General features: G+C 35.6%; 1 protein-coding gene across 1 annotated transcript in view; it reads right to left on the bottom strand.

Moving 5' to 3' along the window:
* The window catches only part of LOC149801865 (sorting nexin-27-like), a 55,388-nt gene extending 32,939 nt beyond the window's left edge, over positions 1-22,449 (bottom strand). The window contains exons 1-6 of the mRNA XM_089956235.1: positions 22,119-22,449; positions 20,854-20,936; positions 9,803-9,951; positions 8,483-8,675; positions 4,138-4,208; positions 3,282-3,383 (exon numbers count right to left, since the gene is read on the bottom strand). Of these exons, the coding sequence (XP_089812361.1) occupies positions 3,282-3,383; positions 4,138-4,208; positions 8,483-8,675; positions 9,803-9,951; positions 20,854-20,936; positions 22,119-22,375 (855 nt within the window). The 5' untranslated portion in view covers positions 22,376-22,449. The remainder of the gene's footprint in view (positions 1-3,281; positions 3,384-4,137; positions 4,209-8,482; positions 8,676-9,802; positions 9,952-20,853; positions 20,937-22,118) is intronic.
* Between the last annotated feature and the right edge of the window lie 986 nt (positions 22,450-23,435).

Genomic DNA, 23,435 nt, shown 5'->3' with positions numbered 1-23,435 from the left:
TTCTGTATATTACAGTATAACACTAGATGCATAGTGTGTTCTGTATATTACAGTATAACACTAAATGTATAGTGTGTTCTAAATATTACAGTACAACACTAAATGCATATTGTGTTCTGTATATTTCAGTATAACACTAAATGCATATTGTGTTCTGTATATTACAGTATAACACTGAAACCAAAATCTTGTTTTATAAGAACAGTATTTTCTCTACACACTTACCATTACATTATCAAACCATGCACTGCAAATCATGTCACTCCTCTGTCCATTCTTATATTTTAAAAACTGTGTCACATATTTACTGTGTGTCACTTGATAAATATCATGCATGTAGTTTTAAGATTTTCACTTCGTTTCAAATCCTGAATCGCCCATTTGTGAGCTGAATTCAATGTGTCTGTCAGCGGCTGATGTCCTGAAATTAGCAATTCCAAGTATGAAGGAATTTTCTTTGACAGTTTTTACACACCAATTGCAAAGCATCTGATTTATTTCATTAATTTCCATTCAGGTCGACTTTTTTGCCTGTCTGAATTAATTTTCTTTTTGATGTTGGAAGGACAACTCAGTTTCAGCACTGCCATTTATTAGCATCGTCTGATACAAGGATTTGTTTGTTCACTGTTGCTGTGCCTACTGACAGAAAAATCTGCACTCTATTATTTTAAGTATTACTGATAAAATAATGAAAAAGTCTCAGTGTTAACTGGTTTTGTTATTTAATGCATTGTTCTGCCAAGCTAACCTCAGCTTCAGACATCGATAGGCCATTTCCATCAGGTCGTGAAATTTGTCTTTGTCAAATTGACAGAAAAGGCAGAGGATGTTTCTATTGCAACAAACATGTGCTCTCCTTGCTTTTCTTAGCAACCAATCAGAATTAAGCATGTGACACATAGGAAATATGTGACATATTTCACAACTACAACATATCCACTGAAAGTGACAACTGGGATTTTTACACTGAAAGAAAGCATACATCAAAATAGCACATTCTTCACATAAAAAATACCCACAAATCGAATTTTTTGCGTGATTTTGCCCGCATAGAATTTGAAATTTAGTGGGAAATCTTACATTTGGGGGAAACTTTCACAATCACGCATCCGAGATGCAACTCTGTGCATAAAATTTGTTGCATTTATTTTCATTTATTCTTATAACACATTATATTTCTGTCTCGTATCATGATACATAGTATCTGTTGTGTCACTTAGACTTTTTAAACACATTATGCTTCTGTCTTGTCATACATATACAGAAACGAATTGGTCTTCCATAAAAAAAGCTGTAAAAATTTTAAGGGGGGGTTGGGTGTCCTCCCCAAATGGGGTCTCGAGGGGCAGTGTCCCTGATTAGGGGGTCCAGGTCACTGGATGAATGTAAACTTTTGACCAATCAGAATCTACATATAGTCTGTTGCATTATTTTGATTTACTCTTATTAACACATTATACCTCTGCCTAGCAACATGATTCATATAATCTGTTGAATCATTCTGATTTGTTTCTATGACACATTATATTTCTGTCTGGTACAACTATGCATCAACAATAATGGGATATGGGCACATGTGACCATCACAAGTTATTTCTTGTATAAATATACATCAACCATCCAGATGTTACTATATTGTTCTATCTGGGAACAAGGTATAAGCACTGAACTCTAATCTCTCTGTGTTCTTTCATGTTGCCTTATTTAGTTAATCCACCCAATATATGTGTGTGTGATTTGGATTTTTAATGTAGCTTTAACAATTTTTCAGTTATATCGCTACGATGTCTGCAGTGTGGCAGTTTATAGTGATGTCCAGTACTGGGGCATCATGCTGCAGACATGTAGCACGATGTCCCACCCAGTCACATTATCCTGACACCAGGCCGACCAGTCCTAACACTAACCTATTAATGATGAGCGCCAAGCGAGGTAGATGTTAGTACCATTTCTGAAAAGTCTTTGGTATGACTCAGCCGAACCCACGACCTCCCACATCCGAGGAGGATGCTACAATGTCTGCAGTGTGGCAGTTTATAGTGATGTCTAGCACTGGAGCATCATGCTGCAGACACATTATCCTGACACCAGGCTGACCATCTGAGGCGGACGCTCTAACCACTAGGCCACCGGAGCGGTCCACCCAATATACTATATAAATCTGTATGGAAACAAGGTACAGCTCTCCCATGATAACTTGTGCACAATGGGGTCCACAAACAAAGACAGTACTTTAAGCGTGACGTGAGTTACCGAGGGACCTCCAAAAATTGAGGGAAAAAAATCACTTTGACATCGAGAAAAATGTGGAGGGGAGCAGCATTAGGGAACTGGACTGTTTATTGACTGAATCCTCATTTTACAATCACATCGATAATAGTTTTAATAATGCGCTTTTTCTAAGGAAGTCGTTCATTATTCTGTTTAAATAACATTTATTTTCAAAATGTCCAACATACGAAACATTGTTCCAACTGGTTTCAAAAACCATCACATGTACGTGCAAAAATTTGTGCATAATGTCACCGCTTTTTGTTTTCTTGATGAGTCTAGTTCCTGTAGTGGTGTTTAATATTATCTGGCCAAATTGGGAGTCCCAAGAGCAGGGAACTAGACTAACTGTTGATACACCACCAAACAAGATTCTTTTTTTCCCTCAAAAACATGCGACATTTATTTTGTGAGACAATTGTCTACATCCAAACTCAATTTTTTTTATTATTCAATTAGTATAATATTGATGTCGTAATTTCGTTGGAAGTAATAATGAAACTTAACATCCTTGAGGAGACCTGTAAAGTGCCAGTTCAAGAATTCGCAGTAGCTCGCTTGCCCACAGTGATCGTATCTGTGAAATCAAGCTCTTTATTTTATGAAGTAATCATTTCGTTGGGCTGCTTGGTTATATTTGATCTCAGTTATGAAACAGTCGATTAATTAAAGGTAGTTTATGTTACATACACAATATCATTTATAAGTGTTCGATTGATCAAATTTATCGAGTTCACCCGACATATGACCGGGGCCCCTAGATTCTAAGTTTGTAGTATTTGCATGTCTTTTAAGTTTTCTTTTATTCCACCTCCTTTATTTGATTTAAAAGTCATTCTCAGGGTATATTTTGGTTAAAAAAATGGGAGCCATGCCTGACCCCATGTTATAAGTGGGTTTGTGAGTTATCAGGGCTCAAGTTATTGAGGGAGTGGTGTATATATGTCAAACTCTGTAATCTCTGCATTGTGTTTCAATGTCACATTCCCATAATTAAATTAATTTACCTTATATACTGTATCTGTTGGATCATTTCTATGTATAGTTATGACACATATACTTTTGTCTGGCAACATCACCTTCAGCTCTACCTCATTATTGGCAGTGCTCTGAAACAGAGAGATCAGTGCCATCACAACATAACTATAATGTGTAATATGTGGTATGAATAAAAAACAAAGATTTGCAGAACTATAACAAACACAGTCCAAAACATTTACATTAACTTTTATGATACAAATTTGCAAAGAGTACAAATAATTTATAATCTGTGCAATGCCTAACATTTTTTAACTGGCTTATAGAATACTACACTGCGTTTAATAGAAAAGAAGAAATCTTTGTTACTACTACAACTGAACCTTACCTTTGGTGTGAATAAAATATAAATGCTTTTACGTCAAATTTGACAATAATGGGTACCTGAATGCTTGCTTTTGTTTTCTTGCTGATGAATTCACACACAATTTAATAAATTATGGCACTAAACAGTGTTAGAATACTGAAAATGCAAAATCGTTTTTTTTGTTAATATGTTATGTCTCATCTGTATGAAATGTATCAGCATTTGTTCTGTCCGCTACTGTAATATCAGTCAAAGGAAAAATACTAACCGATTCTCTGAGAAAAATAAGATGCAGAGCATATAACTGAATGTCTCTGTAAAGGAATGAGAGGAAAATATTTGAATCTATTTAATATTCTACAACTGACACAATCAGTTAATATGTATTACTGCACATCCAAATATTCAAGCATCAGTAAGTTCGCCAACACACAGTAAAGCGGTTACATTTGAGGCATGCAAATTTTGTGACTTATTGGGCATTTCCTTGCTAAACTCAATAAAATCACTGTACTCACATGATCACTTTCCCCAGAGGCCAGAAATTCCTGCATCAGGTCACACTCCCCAATTACACGGACAGCGCACACTAGCAGGAAGAATATATATATATATATATATATATATATATATATATATATATATATATATATATATATATATATATATATATATATATCATATGCTTTAGTATAACACAAATTTGGATATATCACCATGGCATGTCCCCCAAAACATTTAGAACCACTTCAAAACTTTCTTCCAACTAACATTTAAATTATTATAGAGATGTAATGCCAAAATACAGGACTGAGATTTGTCAACATGGCAAGAGGTACTGTATTCTTGAAGAAGAATTTGTCTACGCACTGTTTTTAAATCTTCAATGAATCCAGATGTACATTAAAGTTTTTATTTCTGAATGTTCACTTCAAATATGTCTTAAGTACGCCATTGCACATTACTGTAACCTTTTATTTTTCCTGCAAGATGTCAGCTCTTAAAAAGTCTAGCAATTGTTAATCAAGTTTTTACTGAACCATCAACAACAAAGTTAATAATTCTTCATTGTATATCTTCAATGCATTCTTTAAAATGTTCAAACTAGAACAACATCCCATCAATGCTTGTCAATCAACCAGCATACACACCTGTTATGCCAGCAATGCTGATGGTGAAATAACTTTATCGCTCCAACTGATAAATCAGTTTACCTACTAAAGAAATTGTGTATCATCGAAGTTAATCCCACAAAAAAAGTTTTTTTGCAACTATCTAAGCACTGCTTTATTCATGTAGTCTGACCACATTGTCATCATGTGATCACAATGTCATCATGTGATCACAATGTCATATTGTCATGTGATCAATAGACTTTCATCTGAAAATCACTTCATGCATAAACAGTGAGTCCTATTGCTATGTCTACCAAAGACAACTTTTCCTAAATAACTGGTCTGGGATAGTATGTGTATATATATATATATTAGAATATACAAAAGAAAATTCTTAAGTCTGAGATTTATAGAGACACTGCTAAGTGACTGCCACATACATATGGATATTTGGATACTGAACCATAATTGTACTCAATGTTTCCTTGTTATTGTACAATTATTTTTTTGCACTTAATTCAGAGAACATCATGATTAAATCCTGCATAGGGATATAAGAACATAAAAATAAGATATTACACCATGACTAGACCATCAATGTCAATTCTGGGACTGAAAATTAGAGGAAAATATGCTTATTGTTATTTGAGAAAGGGGAGAAAACTCCTTACTTCATCTGAAAAATGGGGAGAATTTCAGGATGGAGAGATTTAATGAAGAAATAATGATATTCACTAAATTTCAGTAGATTTTTCAGTACAATAAAAAGTACTAGACCAGTCATATTGAAGTACAGGCCACATAGTTTCCTCCCTTAGAGACAAGCCTTGTTGCAGGCAGAAATGTTGTAACAGGATTTTCCCAGGTATATAAATGTACATATTTCCTTTAGATTCTAACTTCTCAAAAAAGCATTTAAGTGACAACAACCATGTTAATACAACCATCCCCTCAACAGAAGTAGTGATAACAGAAACTTAAGAAAGCCGCCATTTTTATTTAGGACCAATTAGAATTGTTGTGCATTGTGGCGTTTCACACCATTTTTCAGCATGTGATAACCTATATATGGTATCAGATTTTTTGGTGCAAGAACCACCAACCCACTCGAAGTGACTGGAAAGCTGTATCAAATGCCAACAATGGTCAAACCAAGACTCAAAACCACACAGAGGTGAGTTCAAGTGAATATAAAGTGTACTTTAGACCAATCAGACACATGGGTCAACAGTATCAATTATATATCCTGAAAAGTTTCACTGTGAAAATCCAAATTCTATAGGATTATCTGTTCAGAAAAACAAGCTTTAATAAGATTTTCAAAATAGTTATCATGGTGGACACATTGAAGGTCCAATCAGCAATATTTACATTTAGAAAACAAATACATGTCACATAAGTCTTTGGTTGCAAACCCCATTTTGATATGACTAAAAAGATGTAAGTGTCCGCTTTACCTGAAACTATGAAGTTCCTGAAAAGAGCCACAGACTTTGAGTGTTTTAAACCCTACTAACTGACCTGTATACCTCCTCAATTGAGGATTCCAAAAATGGTTTGATGAAAGAAAATGGTGGTTGCTGATAGAGGTGGGAGGGCTCAAGAAGCAAACAGGACAGGACCATGCATTGTTCATTAGGTCTAACCATGCTTCTGAAAGCAGCCTAATCCGAGACCTACAAGGATGTTGGGATGAGAGACTTGAGGCAGGAGAGACAGACCTCTTAGGGCAGACTATCTCACTCCAAAGGAAAGGTGGAGTCCATAGATGTCCCATCTTGATCCTTCTGGCCACCCTTTTTGCCAAGTGAGAGATGAGAAGTTATTTGAAAGGGGCTCGGTGATTCCATTGAAACTCCTATTAAAAACATTAAGACTGGACAACCAAAGAATTGAAAGTGGCACAACTACATAGGCAAAGAAGCTCAGCTGACAGTGCCAATGACAGTGAGAGCAAGTGTCTTGCTGTCTTGGCAACTGCTTTTAGTGAAGTTCTGGTAAGTAATTCCAAAGCCTGTGGTGTCTTGATTGGGGTGCGGGTTCAAGTCACCAAGAGATCCCCTCTTTGAGCCAAAGAGACACAAAATCCAGGCCAGGAAGTTTAAGAGGCCAAACAGGTGAGCAAATCCTGTAACAACATACAGAAACCAGGGAAATGGACTTGGTTGATCTCAACCCTTTTGATGAATGAGAGAAAGAAAAGACCACAAAAAAGTGGAACTTGTTCGACGGCATCAGGGAATCACTTAAACCATGAATTGCATTCAATTTCTCCGAGGACTGGCAGGCTGGTGACTTTCTTGCTCATAAATTGCCATTGCTCTCTCCAAGGATCGGCTAGCAGGCAACTTCTTACAACGAAAAGCGTGCATCTGATTCCTCCTGGGATAGGCAAGTGGCAGACTTCCTTATACCAGGAGCTGATATTGATCCCTCCTGGGAATGGCTTGTTGGAAAAATCCTTTAAAATAGGAAGTGCCTCTGATTCCTTTCCAATAACAAAAAATTTCAAATTAGCTGCTGTGGATGTCAGAGTGACAATGCTTTCATTTAGGATCAATCAGACATCATTAGAAGTCTTTTCGTGAAAACCCCAAGTTGATGATAGAGCTTAGAACTTCTAAAGATTATGTGTTCTAAAGATATACAAAGTCCTCATTATTATTATATGACTATCCATTTGGAGGCAAGGATAACAATATTTGAGCAGTAAAACTAACTAGATAGCCTAATGCTTCCATGTGTGATGATGCACATCTTTCATAGTTTCATTAATAAAAAAACAACATTAGTGTTTTATCTTTACACACTTGGGGAATTTACCCTGGATGGATATATTCTTTAAACGACTTGATTGAACATTTATAAGTATAATAAATGTCAGTCAATGGCTTAACTGTTTAGTTTCAACAATGGACAGGACAACAAACATTGAGTCATGATGGCAAGCTTGACTGATCTGTTGCCACACCAATATAAGGAAAGCAACTTGCAAAGGTATAACTATTGGGAAGGCCATAGTAACATCTGGACCAGAAAATGTCACATCACAGAAACATCCAGAACTGTAAATTTTGTAATTGTTATAGTATTAATTTAACTACTGTTAAGGCCTACTGAACATGACTATGATGTGTACGACTTTCCAAATTTAAAATAAAACCTTAGAACATCTTTATTTGAAAATAATTACACTTCACTTGCTATCTGAAAGGATCAATTTATTTAAAACGCTCTCTGACCTTTCAGTCATATGCTAAAAAAAAAACAAAAGGATAGTGGTGATATAGAACAGCCCTTATGCCTTTCAATGTTATTACATCAAAATGACTTAATTGAGGTCACAACAACTCCATCGGGTGTTATAACTAGAAACAATGTAAGCAATACCATTATCAACATCACTTACAGCGATGTAAACAATATAATTTCTTGAACTTTGCTCATCCAAAAAAATGCAAAAACAAAGTGGCTGTATTTTCTGGATGATAAAGATGTTGTAAAATATAAAATATTGTTTTGAATGAAAATATTTCATTATGTAGATCTATTCTTCATATATCAAGCTGGATATTCATCACTGTCTCTTGTCGATGGTTAACTAATCTAACTCAGATCAGAAAGAGATGAAGATGTTATAGCTGAGCTATACATCGTACTATTATTAGGTAATACATGCATATATACATTTTGTTTTGATAAAAGATAAAATGTTGGCTAGCTGACACATGTGTGATTGTTATGTCACCTTTTTCCAGGTACTGCTCCAGGCCCCGCCTTCTAGCATCCAACTGTTGATCTGTCAGGGAGAAGAACTTTTTGGGAGGTAATTTGGGGAAGTTGAAGTCAGGAAACTCTTGTTTTAATTGGGAATGAATGGCAGAAAACTCTCTGTATCTCCTAGAACACAAGTGTCTTCCAGCCATATAGATGTTGAATACCTATAAATAAAGTAAAAAATTTCATACCAACATACCAGTGTTCAATCCTATAAGCTACACAGGCTGCAAAAACAAATCAGTATATTATGCACCTTTGTCACTAAAGAATTTAAAAGCAAAACATAACCAGGTTTCACGCCAATGCTGATGCAAATTCATTGATTACTGCTTTTGCAGTTGATGGAGTAAATGTATAAATCAGTTCTCATTTTTTATGTCAGTAAATGAACAAACAATATCGAACAAACAATATCCAAGCTGACGCCTTTTCTTAAAAAGTGGTTTCAATGATATCTGTTAAACAAAGAAATGGCTGTAAATGCAATGCTTACATATCTATTGCTTATACAGTGAACCAAACAGGTTTCAAGTGAAAACTAGATATGCCTCATGACATGTGCCTTGTTTTATAAAACAGCCAGTACAAATTAGGTTTGATTATGTAATGGGGTGCAAGGTTCAACCTTCTTGAATGGTCCACATGACCAGCTGCCAGCCATTTTATATGGCCATAATTGCATGGCACTGATGAGTTTGTATTCAGTTACCCATCCTATAATTTGGACATCTGTCATCATGATACTGTAAAACCTGTCAACTTTACCCCTTTCAAGCAACATTATAATGGTGTTTACAGACAGAAATCTCACTAATATTTGTTGATTTCAAAATTTAGCACTCCCACATTGCAGCTTTAATCCATACAAAGAGGTAAACAATCCAATAATCCTTAATGCTATGTGTTCCTTAGATTTTAGGTTTCATCACTTTGATAATTACTGGCTTTTATTAACACCAATAAATATCAAAAGCTAACCACTGAGAAGCACCATAATTGGTAATTATTCATATTTATTTTTAATAACAGTGATATAAGCTTTATCACATTAAGTCCGTAGACTGACAACATTCCTGTGATTTTTAAATGAAAATGTTAAATCTAAATTTTTTTTTACTTCTGCCTTTGATACTTTATATATAGTTATTACTCACTCTCTTCTGAGGCTACCTTTTCTGTTCCAAAATGGGTGGCCTTCTTTGAGATGGACCTCTATAATACTAAGAGATAGTACGGAAAGTTCTTAATCAAAACAACAACAAAAATGGTGCTCTCTTTCAAAGCTCACCACAAATTTCTCCCCATTGCGATCAATGGTCTGGCAATCAGGTATTGATATAGGAAGGGACCGTCTCTCTGAGAAGTCAACATAGGAAGGACCAGACGAGTCGTCACTGGGTTCCAACCTATCTGCCACCTGTTCTGGCACAGATATCACTGGAACGAGATAAAGAGAGGTTAGTTTAAAGATGAGCTTGATCAGAAAGGAAATTTATTGCAAATTATGTTACCTTATGAGAATACTTACCTGATCACATTAACATTATTAATATAAGCCTAATACCTCCAGAATCCAGACATACAAAAAAACCCATCTTTTTTCTCTTCTCCAGGAAACATAATTTACTATAAAATATACTTTCTCCTTTGAATACATTCCTCAATCACATCAAAATTAGGAGAATAGGTAATAGGTGGAAGGAATGATGAGTATCCTATCTATACCTCGGGTAAACTTCTAGGGAAGAAAGGTTTGATTACCTATTTAAATGATAACCCATTCTCCTGCTTAAAGCAACACAGTCTACTGTCATGTGATCTGTGACTGCTCTATCAAGTTAAGATAGTTTTTAAAATCTTCAAACCATCTGATCTGAACTGAAAGAACACGTAACTTACTCACTCTTCCAGTGAAAGCGAAGGTTATCAGGAAACAGGTTTTCGATAACAGCTTAGGCAAGATCTTTGCTGATAATTTAAACATTCTCTAAGTTGAGCAAATTTAGGATCCACAACATATTCATTCTTTAAGTTGTTATTTTGGAAACATGGTGAGGGATTTTGGTCTTTTCAAATGAAACTTGGCTAGTGGGTCTGAGATATCTTTATCTGAACCATGATATCTGCCATGATATCTGCCGGAGAAAAAGGTCAGCCAGTAAAGTGATTGAGACACTCAAAAAGGATGATGGTATTGACTCTACAGAAGTTCCTTAAAACTTGCCACTTTCCCTTGTAAGCCTTCAGAGTGGAGGGCCTTCTAGCTGTCAAAATTCTCCACAATCAAAAGTCTCAATCCTTTCTCTTTTCAAGGCTGTAACAGACACCACCTTGATTATTGAGAAGATTCTCAGTCAACACATTAAGCACTGTATGGTGACCCAAGCAACTCAGGCCATCGATTCCCAGGCATGTAGGTTGGCCAATTTTTCTTCCAATCAGAAAACTGCCCATGAGGCCATATCCAGTATTAAAGACGTGGCAATGTTTCTACTGGCCTCAATGTGGCAAGAAACACATTCTTATCCATCTTATACAATGGCAGAGCATACATATTAACTGACATTACTTTCTTAACCAATGCCAGGAGTTCAGTATAGTAGGTGGCAGAATGTGTCTTCTATCAGGATGACAAGAACATGGTTAGTCCCTGGTTTTCTTAAAATATATCTTAAGTATTATCTGTGTCACATACATTCAGTCAGCCAATCATAGCTAATTATTAATTTCTATGAGTTTTGCTATTAGGGTAGCATATGGAAAGAAGGAAACCCTTCCTTATCACCAATGTTAACCAACACTGAGACTTAATAGTCATGTGTGGTGGTAGTGGGTGGAGGGCATGCTAAAGCTGACAACACAAGTACACATGTATCTCTTTAACAGTGTCACTGAAACTAAACTCTGACCTCTCTATAGCTGGATTGGTCATATATATATATAGTCCACTTCTCCCCGTTGAGCTTCCACTTTTCCCTGTTCTGTCCAATAGGAGAAGTCACTTCTCCCTAAAATTCAAGTCTAGCTTGACCACTGATACTGTATCATGTCATGCTAAAAACACAATATTTTTTAACTCTTAAACCCCTGACATAGTTGTGGCTCCAAAACCCCCCCCCCACAATTATCATTAATCTTCAAAAATAGAAGGAAAACAAACCTTCAGTATATGCCCATTAAATGTAGCATGTCTAAACAATAAAGAGTCATGATTGGATTTGATGTTAAATATCATTGTGAGTTTAAACAGCAGCAATAAAAAGGCAAAGAGATAGGGTATAAACCACAATTTCATATATAACTTAACTGGCTGACTAGCTAGTAAAATGTGTTTGAAGTGTTGAGTTAGCCCAATGTGTTAATTTGCATAGGTAAGATCACAAAGTGACACAACCTAACATAGGTAAAGCGATGCTTGATGCATGTAGGAGAACAAAAGTGGTTACATATCATTGATCATCGCCCTGAATGAGAATTTTTAGTGATCTGTATAAGTTTACTGACAAGTTTGTGAACAGTGGCAACATTTCTTTAAGTTGGATTTTACTCCATATATCAGATGCAAAGCATGATTATTTCAGTTGTCATAATTGTGATCATTTCAGTTGTTCAAATGGTGTTGAAGTGCAATTCATTTTTTTTAAAGCAATTTAGGAAGCAATTAGCTATAAGCAATGCTCAGCAAAAATAAATTTCAGAGATCCTGATTGACATAATTTTACTTTGTGAAGCATGCACACACAAAAAAAGGTGGGGGGGGATATTTCATTCTTTGAAAATACTGCAAACATATTGATATGTGTCATTCCTGTGTATACAGGAGCATCACCTGTATGTAACATGTTCAACATGCTGAATTTAACATTCAGATCTATTCTCTTTATCATTATTCATTATCTTAACCTTGATAAAATACTAACTATTAATTGATCTTTGCTTTTCAGGATGAATTTAGCCATGAAACAGATTGATTGAAAGACAATTTTAAGTTGACTCTCTTGTTTGCACAGTTGATTTGTGTTGATAATGCATTACCATCCATACTGGACAGAGGCATTCGATACTGCAGTATTACCTGAAAGCCCCCCATTAAACTTAAAGATATTAATATGCCCTCCCTCCCTTAATGAAATGGTCAGTCCCAAATGTGATGTATAACATAGTTATTCTAATAGAAGCCCCCCCACCATGAATGCACCCCTCCTTTTTTTCCACAAAAAGGAAATTCCTACCTTATCTAGACTGATAGATCTAGACCTGTCAGGCCTAACAAGACCTCAGTATGCAGCCGATTTTTCATGTAAGTTGGACCCGTGTTCAGTAATGTATAAAAAAATATCATATACTGCTATTGTCAAGCTGGAAAACATGCAATTAAAAGTCTGAAACTGTGATTGATGCAGCATCAGTAAACATTGTGTTCAACTCAGAAGTTTGTCAAGTTTACCTGAACCTTAATTACCTCCAGTACAGTTTCACAAAGTATAGTTCTGGCTTCTTCATATTTCTCAACTTCAGATAATCCTTACATTAAAAAAAAATTCACGTTGGCCTAATGGCAATCATCTTTCCTGCCATGTGACATACCCAAATAAACACACGCTGTCTGCTAAATATAACAGTTGCCCTTCCTGACTTTTTCCCCAATAATCTGAATATTCCCTTTTATTCTTCTGTACTATTAAAACTTTTAAGAGTTTTATTTTCCCTTTCATCCTGACATGTCACTTGTTAGATGTCACTGAAAAATAAATCAGCAACAGCTTGATCATCCATATGTTCTGCATCACAAAATATGCACAAAGCGTCTGAGGTACTCTAGCAAGTTAGTTCGGTTCCCTGACTAATTCGACTGAATCTATGAAACCATGATCTGAATCAAAACATGGACAAGCCAGTATCTGGATGTTACAATCATATTCCATAATTTGTTATTTATTCCAAAAAGCCATATTTTAAGGGTCATTTTGATAAAACTTCTGGCAAAATCATAAGGGCTGGCAGGTCTATAGCTCTGTATTTATCCATTATGGCAAAATCATAAGGGTTGACAGGTCTATAGCTCTGTATTTATCCATTATGGTAATATCCGAATAATTAAAACAATACATGAGTAATCCCAACATTGTTACAAAAATCAAAACAAAACAATTTACAAACGTTTTCAGCCAAACTGTGATGAATAGTATTCAATGCACCCCCACCCCCTTTGGAAATAGCACCACCCCTGGAACATCTATTGAATAACTACAGTATTCATTTTTCTATAAAGACAAGCACATCTCATCATCGACTGCATCAGATAGTTTTGTCAATCAGAACAATTCAGTTCTGACCAGGATTCACTCATAGAATCCAACAGAAAAGTCTGAATACCAGTACCATCCAGTCTCTAGCAGGTGTACTACACACTAATGACACTTGTATTACTTTCAAATATTAACCCCTACTGATTTTATACGTTTAGTGTAGCAACTTCAATGTTATGCGACAAATAATATTAAAAGAGGGGGAAATTTTGGGTATAATGGGGTCAGGGTTTGTGGAACTTGAGTCAGGGCCTGTGACTTAATTAAAATCACCAAACATGGGGCTATGTCTAAAAATCTTTTTCTTTGAAGATTGATAAAAATAATGCATGTACCGTAACCTTTGTACAACATGATTTTGTGTGTCAAAATTCATGTAGCAAATGCAATAAAATCAGTGAGGGGTGCCAAAAGACCCACAACTGTTGCAATAAAATCTGTTCCACTTGATAGTTTGAATGCTCACAAGGTTTAGTGGACATCACTTTATCACTGTATTGTGTGGACAATCCAAAATTTGCAATGCATTTACTGTGCCTCTGATAGCATATATTTTTCAAAAATATAATAATTGTCACAAGTTCATTTCAAATAAATTACAACTGATTGAAGAAAAAAATCAACAAAAATAATAGCAAATGACCATTTTTATTAAATACTACGTTTAACAAGACGTTCCAAGGAATTATATGTCTCTTCTGCTTCCCTGCCCAATATCCACTTTCAAAATGACCTTGAACTGGTTTGATGGTCAGAGGGAGTTTAAGTGTGCCTGAATATGATCAGGTAGTGGTCACTGATTCAACATGTATTATACTTAGCCTTCCAAGGATACTGATTAACGTCCATACATAAAAATTTCAAATGAATACTTAAGATTTTACAGGGAGACAGGGTGTCTCAATGGTTAGAATGCCAGACTCAAAACCAAAACAGTGTGGATTCAAATCCTATCATCGAACCAGCCTGGGTCATCTATATGGTGTGTCCTTGGGCAAGGCACTTTATTCCAACTGCCTCAGTACTATGTAATCTACTTCTGTTGCTGTGCCATAATAAAACTTTTCAAATTACTGACTGTATCAGAAGGTGAAAGCTGCCATAGGAGAGGGCAGAACTTCTTAATTCTTCAGTCCAAATATCATAGCTATACTCCCGGGGTTTTGGAAGAAAGTCCATACAAAAAACAAACAAAAAAAGGATCTGACAACTTAGCCAAGATTTTCAAATGGCACTGATCTATCATGAGGGTCAGTGGGAGGGTAGATATCTAATGCTATGAAGGGCAGAGCTTCCTGTATCTATAGTCCCAGTATGAAACATGTATCTACAGTCCCAGTATGAAACCTGTGTATATTGTCCCAGTGTATGAAACCTGTATCTACATTCCCAGTGTATGAAACCTGTATATATTGTCCCAGTGTATGAAACCTGTATATATTGTCCCAGTGTATGAAAGCTGTATATATAGTCCTAGTATGAAACCTGTATCTATAGTCCCAGTATGAAACCTGTATCTATAGTCCCAGTATGAAACCTGTATCTATAGTCCCAGTATGATACCTGTATCTACAGTCCCAGTATGATACCTATTATAATGACAGCACTCAGCTGTACACCCATCTCTCAGAAACCAATGCAGTCATTTTAGACATTATTCTGGCCACTGAATACCTAATTAGTTCATAATAGCCAGCTTCCAGTTTGACTGGATGCATGTTTTTGTGTCCCCTGACCATCCATAATAAATTCCATACAAAACACATGAACTTTAACATGGTTAGAATGGTTTGTGCTTGAACATGGTGAATGAATTCAATTTGTTGCAGTTAATACAGAAAATTTACTTCTAGCCTGCCAATCCCTAACCCCAACAATTTTACATTTACATGATTCCATGGACCCATAAAATTGGAAAAAGACCCATCACATTTAACCTGAACACAAAAACAATAGGTCCAGACTTTTTGAAGTTTAAAACAAACTACATGTATATCCCTCCCATGAGTTCTATGCCATTCCTGCATGGTACTTGTGTTACAACTCATACAATTCCATCTAATCTGTCCACTCTTGCATAGCAAGATTAGGGCCAGTTCAGCTCTACGTGTTCCTCTAAAAGACCTAACAGAATGAGTTTAAACAGATTTCAGTAAAGTGCAGAGATGAATTATGTAGTATGTTTTTTTATCTTTGTTTTCCTGTCATGGTCAACTTTTACATAATTTATTTACTTACCATAACAAAAATTCATTTAAATTTACAATTGTTGGGATGGATCAGGCAGCTAGCAGACTACTGTTCCATATTTTCAAATTCCCAGTGCAGGCACTGGATAGATTACAATTGTAATTGTAATCAATTACATTGTGAGCTGTAATCATAATCATTGATTTCCGAAGCTCTATAATTATAACCATCCTTCTTCACTGGCAGTGTAATTGCATAGATTAATCATGATTACAACCAACAAATTTCACTAATTACATTCTTAATAACTGTAAGAATACTAAAATGTTCCGCAAACACAAGACCATGAATGCTGACTATTAATGTTAGACGGCAAATATACAAGCGAATTTTTCTACAGCAGGCTTGCCAAGTATGATACCATGACCTTCAAATAGCAGCTGCCACTGATCCCATATTGAAGTTAGCTTGGTGCACCCATGAAGAAAAATGAAATCAAAGCCCCCATAACCAAATAACTTCCTAACCTTGCACTACAAAGCACAGAGAATACCTCCTCCCTCATGAGAAAATGCTTAATTGTTTTTAAATTCAAGGATGATTCTAAACCAGTCTCCACAGCCAAGTTCCCCATTGGATGATTACTTCAGAACCACATGCCTGTCAGGGGATGCTGACCCACTGGCCTACTGGAAGGACAACAAGGCCTCAATGCTACAATGTCCAAGCCTGCTTGCTCGTAGCTAGATTCCTGCATCAAGAGCTTCAGCTGAATGCCTCTACTGCATGCAAAATCTTCACAGCAGACAGATGTAATCTGACATGCAAACTTTGAACACTAAATGTTTATGTAACAACAGTAACAACTAAAATTGTTTATGTGAATGTGATGTAAAGAAGTGCTCATTAGGCATGTTAATTTGTGTGTGTGTGTGTGTGTGTGTGTGTATGATTCGGATTTTTAACATAACTTTAACAAATTTTCAGTCATATCGCTACAATGTCCACAGTGTGGCAGTTTATAGTGATATCTAGTACTGGGACATCACGCTGCAGACATGTAGCATGATGTCCCACCCAGTCACATTATCCTGACACCAGGCCGACCAGTACTAAATCTAGCCTCTTAATGCCGAACACCAAGCTTGGCAGCTGTTAGTACCATTTTTGTAAGTCTTTTGGTATGACTCGGCCGGGTATCAAACCCATGACCTCCCGCATCTAAGGTAGACGCTCTCACCTCTAGACCACCGGAGCGGTTTAATTTCTATGTAAATAATTGTCAATAAACATTTACATGGAATGAAAGTTGTTTGTTTTTCAGTTATATAATGTATGATACCTGCCCAGAACAAAAGAAGATAACAAACAAATACAAAGCAATCAGGATCATAATCATTACCCTGTAATCATAATCGTGGTTTCAAAAAAAAAGTGTAATCGTAGTCAATAATCATCAAGTAATCTGTAATTGTAAACCTGTAATTGGCTCCATGCCTGCCCCAGTGCAAGAAGAGCCCAAATACAAACAGCTTGGCCTTATACACTTGTACTTTATGGCTGAAATGCAGATCAAGGTCAATGTTCATTCAGCAAGTGTATAATAATTAAATTTAGCTTGATCTACCAAGATGTTAACAAAAGCAGATACAGCAGTTCACTGTCACAGTTGAAACAGGCTTCTAATCTGTTTCATTATCTCTGGTCAAAAAAGGAAACATGGCAATCTATTACATATGCAAACAACATAATAGTCTTCATATACTGATCTCACTGTTTCATAAAGTAAGAATTATTTTTGGGCATCTGTGTTATCACACAATCTTAACAGCATAAGGATATTTCAATGATGTAGGGAATATCGAAGGAAAATGTTCCCACTGATGTCTAATGCTACATCTGGTTCAGAATCTCAGATATTAATGTCTTACAATTCAATTGGAGACAAGCTGCCCACAATCTGGGCTTTAAAAATTAATTACCATCAGCAGCGTCAAAGAAATATGAAATTTCTGGAAAACCTTATCTGACATAAAACAGACATTTCTTGACATAATTATTAACCAAAAAAAATGTACACCACTCCCTTGATAATTTGCACCCTGATAGCTCGCGAACTTGCTTATAATGCGGGGTCAGTTGTGGATCCCATATTTGCTTTCACTAGAAAGTACCAACAATCTGACCCCTACCTGTTGAACATGTAAAAAAAATCATGATCAAAATTGGTAACTGAAACCTGGATATATCACTAGTTTTATCATCAAAAATGGTTGATATGACCTGGTTTTATCGTTAAAAATGGTTGATATGAGCTGGAAATCTGAACCAACATTATGAAATTATCAACTTTTAATAAGAAATCATGTATTTTAAAATTTCTTTCCAAACAACATTCTTGGTACACTGTAAATAACAATGCAATAAAATTTTGATCAATGAAATTGTCACAAATGCCAGCTTGAGGCAGCACTTTAATAAATAAATACCAATTAAATATGTTCTTTTAAGTGAAGTGAAATGCGTGTTTTAGTTATATCTTTTAGTTTCGTTCAAGCGTAATTACCATAAATTCAATGTGCCCTGTTGTATTCAAATGTGTCAATCTACCCTACTAACAGCTATATCTGCAAGGGTTACTGTGAGAACCTAATTATGTCCAGATGCTGTTTTGATACCTAATTTGTATAAGTATTTGTTGCATCACTGCAATGAACTAAAATCTGACATCCTTTTATTACCATGTTAATTACGTCTTTTGTATAAAATAAAGCAGGTGGACTGATTTAAAAGTTAAAAGGTGTTGAAATCCAACCTGCGTAAGAGATATCAGCCCTGGTCTAGCATCAGGTCAACTCATTTCAAGTGATCAGTTGATCACTGTTACAGTATTTTGGGAGAACAAAATATAATTAAACTACCTTAAATTAGCATATCATTCACAAATGTGATCAAAGATGGCAAGAAAGCCATGCAAAATGAATACCTGATGACATAAAATTCTATTTCACAGCTACGTTCTATTAATGAAAACTAGTTTCAGAGTTTGTAGTTAATTTGTAATTCCTGAATTTTCACTCAGAGATTTCCTCACTGATTGGAAAAAGTTTCACTATTACTTGCAATAAAATCATGGCATCAATATTTCATTATAGAAATATATTTAAAAAATTTTTTTTTAAATAAATGGAATCTTGTTTGATTGTGAATTTGAATCAATAACTAGTCTGGTTCCTGCTTAGTATGCTCCTTGAGTTGCATTCCACCAGATTTGAGAGCAAAGCAGGAAACATAAGGGGCAGGGAACTAGACTACCAAACAACAACATAAAGCGATGATGTAATGCACAATGTTTTGATGGTTGCTCAAACCAGTTGGAATAATGTAGCAATCTCTCAGTGGTTGGACATCTTGAAAATAAAGGTCATTTTTCATAAAAATGAATAACTTCATTAGAAAAAACGTTTAATTGACAATTATACCCAACACAATTTTAAAATGAGTACTCAGTCATTAAACGGACTAGTTCGCAACTAGCCCCCAAGTGATTTTCTCTATGTCCAGAGAGCATGGTATCATTTCATTTTGTTATGAAGGTCCCTTGATAACTCGCACCCTTGCATATAGTGTGGTCTATGTGTTTGGATCCTGCTGTGCAATGAGTTATTGAGGGAGAGGTGTAGTTGTGTATTTCTGCCTGTTTGCTGACATGAAACAATAAAGCACATGTGACTGATCTTAAAACTTTATTTTGGAAATGTCATTAAAATTTTGGACACTGCTGATCCTAGCATACTGCACATGGTACTTGTTAGCAAGCCAAGGGCTAACAGAAAAATCTGAGGCATTCCAAACTTTGACATACAAAAGAATGTGCCTACAAAGATGATTATGTCTGATGAATAAATATGTTCTATAAACTATAATAAAGGTTTGTTTTTAGAAGAAGAAGAAATTCTTCTTGGCTTTGTTGGTAAAACTGACGAAAAAAAATAAACCAGTTTCAAACCCAGTTGTGAAATTTAAACTCTGAACTTGCCCATCAGGCAAGAAATTCATGTGAAACAGAGTTAACGAGTAGCCATTGGAACATTACCTGGTACCTGCTCCAATATTACCTGGTACCTGCTCCAATACACTAATTTCAGTAATTATTAATTAAAATGATGCAGATCATCTGGCTAGTGGCATAGTCATATATGATACATTTTGCTACATATGACTCTAATCCAAATATAAACAGATAGGCTAATGCCAAAATAAATTCAATGAACAGATTAATGATGCAGAACTATATCAAAGATTATTTTTGAGACCAATGTCAATGAATAAGGTGAAAACTGGAAAGATGCCAAAGTTCTTGCAAGGTGCATAGCTGCCACAGAATAATCAGAAGTGCAGTTATGAATACGACCAATGGAAGAATATGATAAAGTACAAGAAACTGGGCAAAAATTACCATGAAATAAGACCCAGAAAAGGATGTGATATTGTGCACTTTCTGCACCGAGCATTCTGAGAAATATGGAAGTGCACACATCAGCTATATTTAAGTAGGATCAGTACAAATTTTGAGCATGCTGATCCTGTGGACCACTGAACAAAATATCCCAATGCATTTGTGAACAACATCTGCTGATGATCCTTGGATGATTACTGGAGATTTTGCACTCTGAAATGTTTCTGCTGAAAGCTGCTACCAGACTAAAGGACAGACTGAAATATGGATGGACACTGTAATTGCTGTCTTACTTAATTCAAGACAAAAAGCTATTCTATACAACTACATTGTTAATATACTGAGCAAAGGAAAATCCATTGAGTTGTACATTTCTCTAACCTGTAAGTGTCAAGGTATCACCTCCAGATTTAATCAAATCCACCACTTGCTTGTGAGTGGCTCCCTCAACATTCACATTGTTCCTGAAGAAAGATTGAAAAAAACTTGTATTTAGGACAGTTACTAAGGCAGACACAAACAATAAAATGCAGCATACAACCATTGAGACATTAATATTGACTAATATTAAAGTCATAAAAGTCTTGTATGTGTTCAATATAAATTATTTCAGTAATCGGTGTCATTTTTATAATCTGACTTGGCATACCTTTAAATGGCAATTATTCACTTTATTTGGATCTCATATATCCATACCCTCTGGAAGGTCATTATTTACATGACCTAAGATGGTACATCTTATGGCAATATCAATTTTTAAGTAAATGGACATTTTTGGATGTGATCAATGTACAGGTGTGTTACTGAACAATCCAGACTGAATGTCACATGCTGTGATATTACAATGAAACCTACAAATGTTGATAAACAAATTCATACAATCCTGTATTGTGACGATTAGACTTGATGTGCTCTCATTTTGAACCACTTTAGTACCTGTTCACTCACCACTGTAAAAGCCCATAGCAATTGATAATTTTCATCTTGAATTTTTCATCACAGTTGAAGTGCAGAACATTCATTATCAGGATTGAACAGACTCAGGTTGAACAAAATTATTATTAAATTTGAAAATAAAAAAAATTATATTTAATTTAAGATGAGTAAGTGTGCATACATGACCTGTATGACTTTCTTTAAATTGGTTTGTATTTTATGTTGCAGATGTAGCAGTTTTAATTCTCTCATAATTATCACAAATCAATGCAAAATGATGGTTATAAACAAGCATTTGTTGTTTTTTTTAAATTGCTGTAAACAGTGCAATGTCAAATTATCTTATTGCAAATGATGCCAAGTTACTTGTGTGTAAACAAAGATTTCTAAATTACTTTACAAAAATAACAGTAATAATTTAAACTGAACAGCTGTAGGTACATTAAAGATATGCCTGCACAATTAAGAATTACAAGAAAACATGACTGTACTTCCCTACTGTATTTTAATGCACCGACACCCACCCCCCTTGCAGATCAGGGTCGACCTCTTTCTTGGTAGGACTACTACATCGCCAAAAATGAGACCATGATTATACAGTAAAGTAATAGAACGAAAAAGGACATATAGATGCATATATTAATTAATCAAACATACAGAGATCACGTGCGTGTCTGTGTGTATAAAACTGTTTAAACGATGATACATACACAGCCAATATTCGATCTCCCTTCCTGATTCCAGCCCGCTGCGCAGCACCTCCTTCCAGAACAGCACTAACATGTTGCAGAGGGGCATATAAAACTCCGTTAATCGACTTCAAAACCCCTCCCTCGCTGACCTGACCCCTCACATTAAATCCAAACCCCGTCTCTGACTTTGTAATCATGACCACACGCGGTGAGAAAGGGTCATCTCCCTGATATTCCGCAGGGGAGGGTGTCCCACTGTCATCACTGTCCGCCATACTAAGTCACATGACCAAACTAATGAAGACAAGGGTAAAAGTCGAGCAAGGAATAGTTTTACTGTCTACGGAGATTTTACTGGACTAACCTTGGGATATACGGGGCTGAGGGTTCCAATTGATAATATAAGAAAGAAAAAGAAAAAAAGAATATATGAACTGAATGATATTCATCGTGGTAAAGGATATGTTTATTTAAGGAACATAGACATGTATTATTTTAGTTGGTGATGGTGATGCAGGATGTAGTGGAAGGGACTTAACGTACATACTAGCATGCTTCCGGTTCTAACCTGGGCCTTGTTTTAGACACCTAAACACCAAATTCACCTTAAAATATTTACTCTTTTAAAATGAATGGTTTTATTACGTTTTAAATTATGTTCGATTACTCGTGTCTCTGGAAGTATGTTATGTGTATATATGTCGTGCAAACCATGTTTATGTCACATGGGCTTGTATCGTTGCTTACTATTTAACTGTCACTCGTACATTATTTTAGCCACACATATTACTGATAGTTAAGTTGTAAGCAGTGATACGACCCCATATGGTTTATGTAAAGCCCTTACTGATTTATGCAACGCCTGTACAAAGCTGATTAGGGCTTACGTATAAGTGTTGTTTATATCAATGCCGACTATAAAACAATCTTTTTTTATCTTATCAGCAGTCAAAACCTGAATTCAAAACAAATTTTAAAACAGTTTGGGTTAAATTAGAAATACTGTGTACTATTTTTTTTTTACATGACACGTTTAGAGCAGAAAAACAGGGTGATCCGATGAGTCTTAGATAATCCGTAGAAAGTAAACAGAAATGCAGTGTTCTACTTTCGGGTGGTTTCAGTTTACCAAAGGTTACAGGGGAAAACGATGACCAAATATCAAACCACGTTGTAAATTATAGTATAGTATTCACCTACCCTCCAGTTTGTTTGTGTCCACCTCCTCTAATTAAAATAAATCCACAAAACCTAGACATTCATTCATTATAATATCTAACATGATTGTCACCAGGGTGCCCCTAACACTGTCAACTAATTGGCGTTTCAAATGAA

The sequence above is a fragment of the Sinohyriopsis cumingii genome, chromosome 4 (assembly GCF_028554795.1).
Source record: "Sinohyriopsis cumingii isolate HCF-2022 chromosome 4, ASM2855479v2, whole genome shotgun sequence".
NCBI classification, from domain to species: domain Eukaryota; kingdom Metazoa; phylum Mollusca; class Bivalvia; order Unionida; family Unionidae; genus Sinohyriopsis; species Sinohyriopsis cumingii.
Note: the sequence above shows the minus strand (reverse complement) of the source record. Positions and strands in the feature narration are given on the sequence as shown.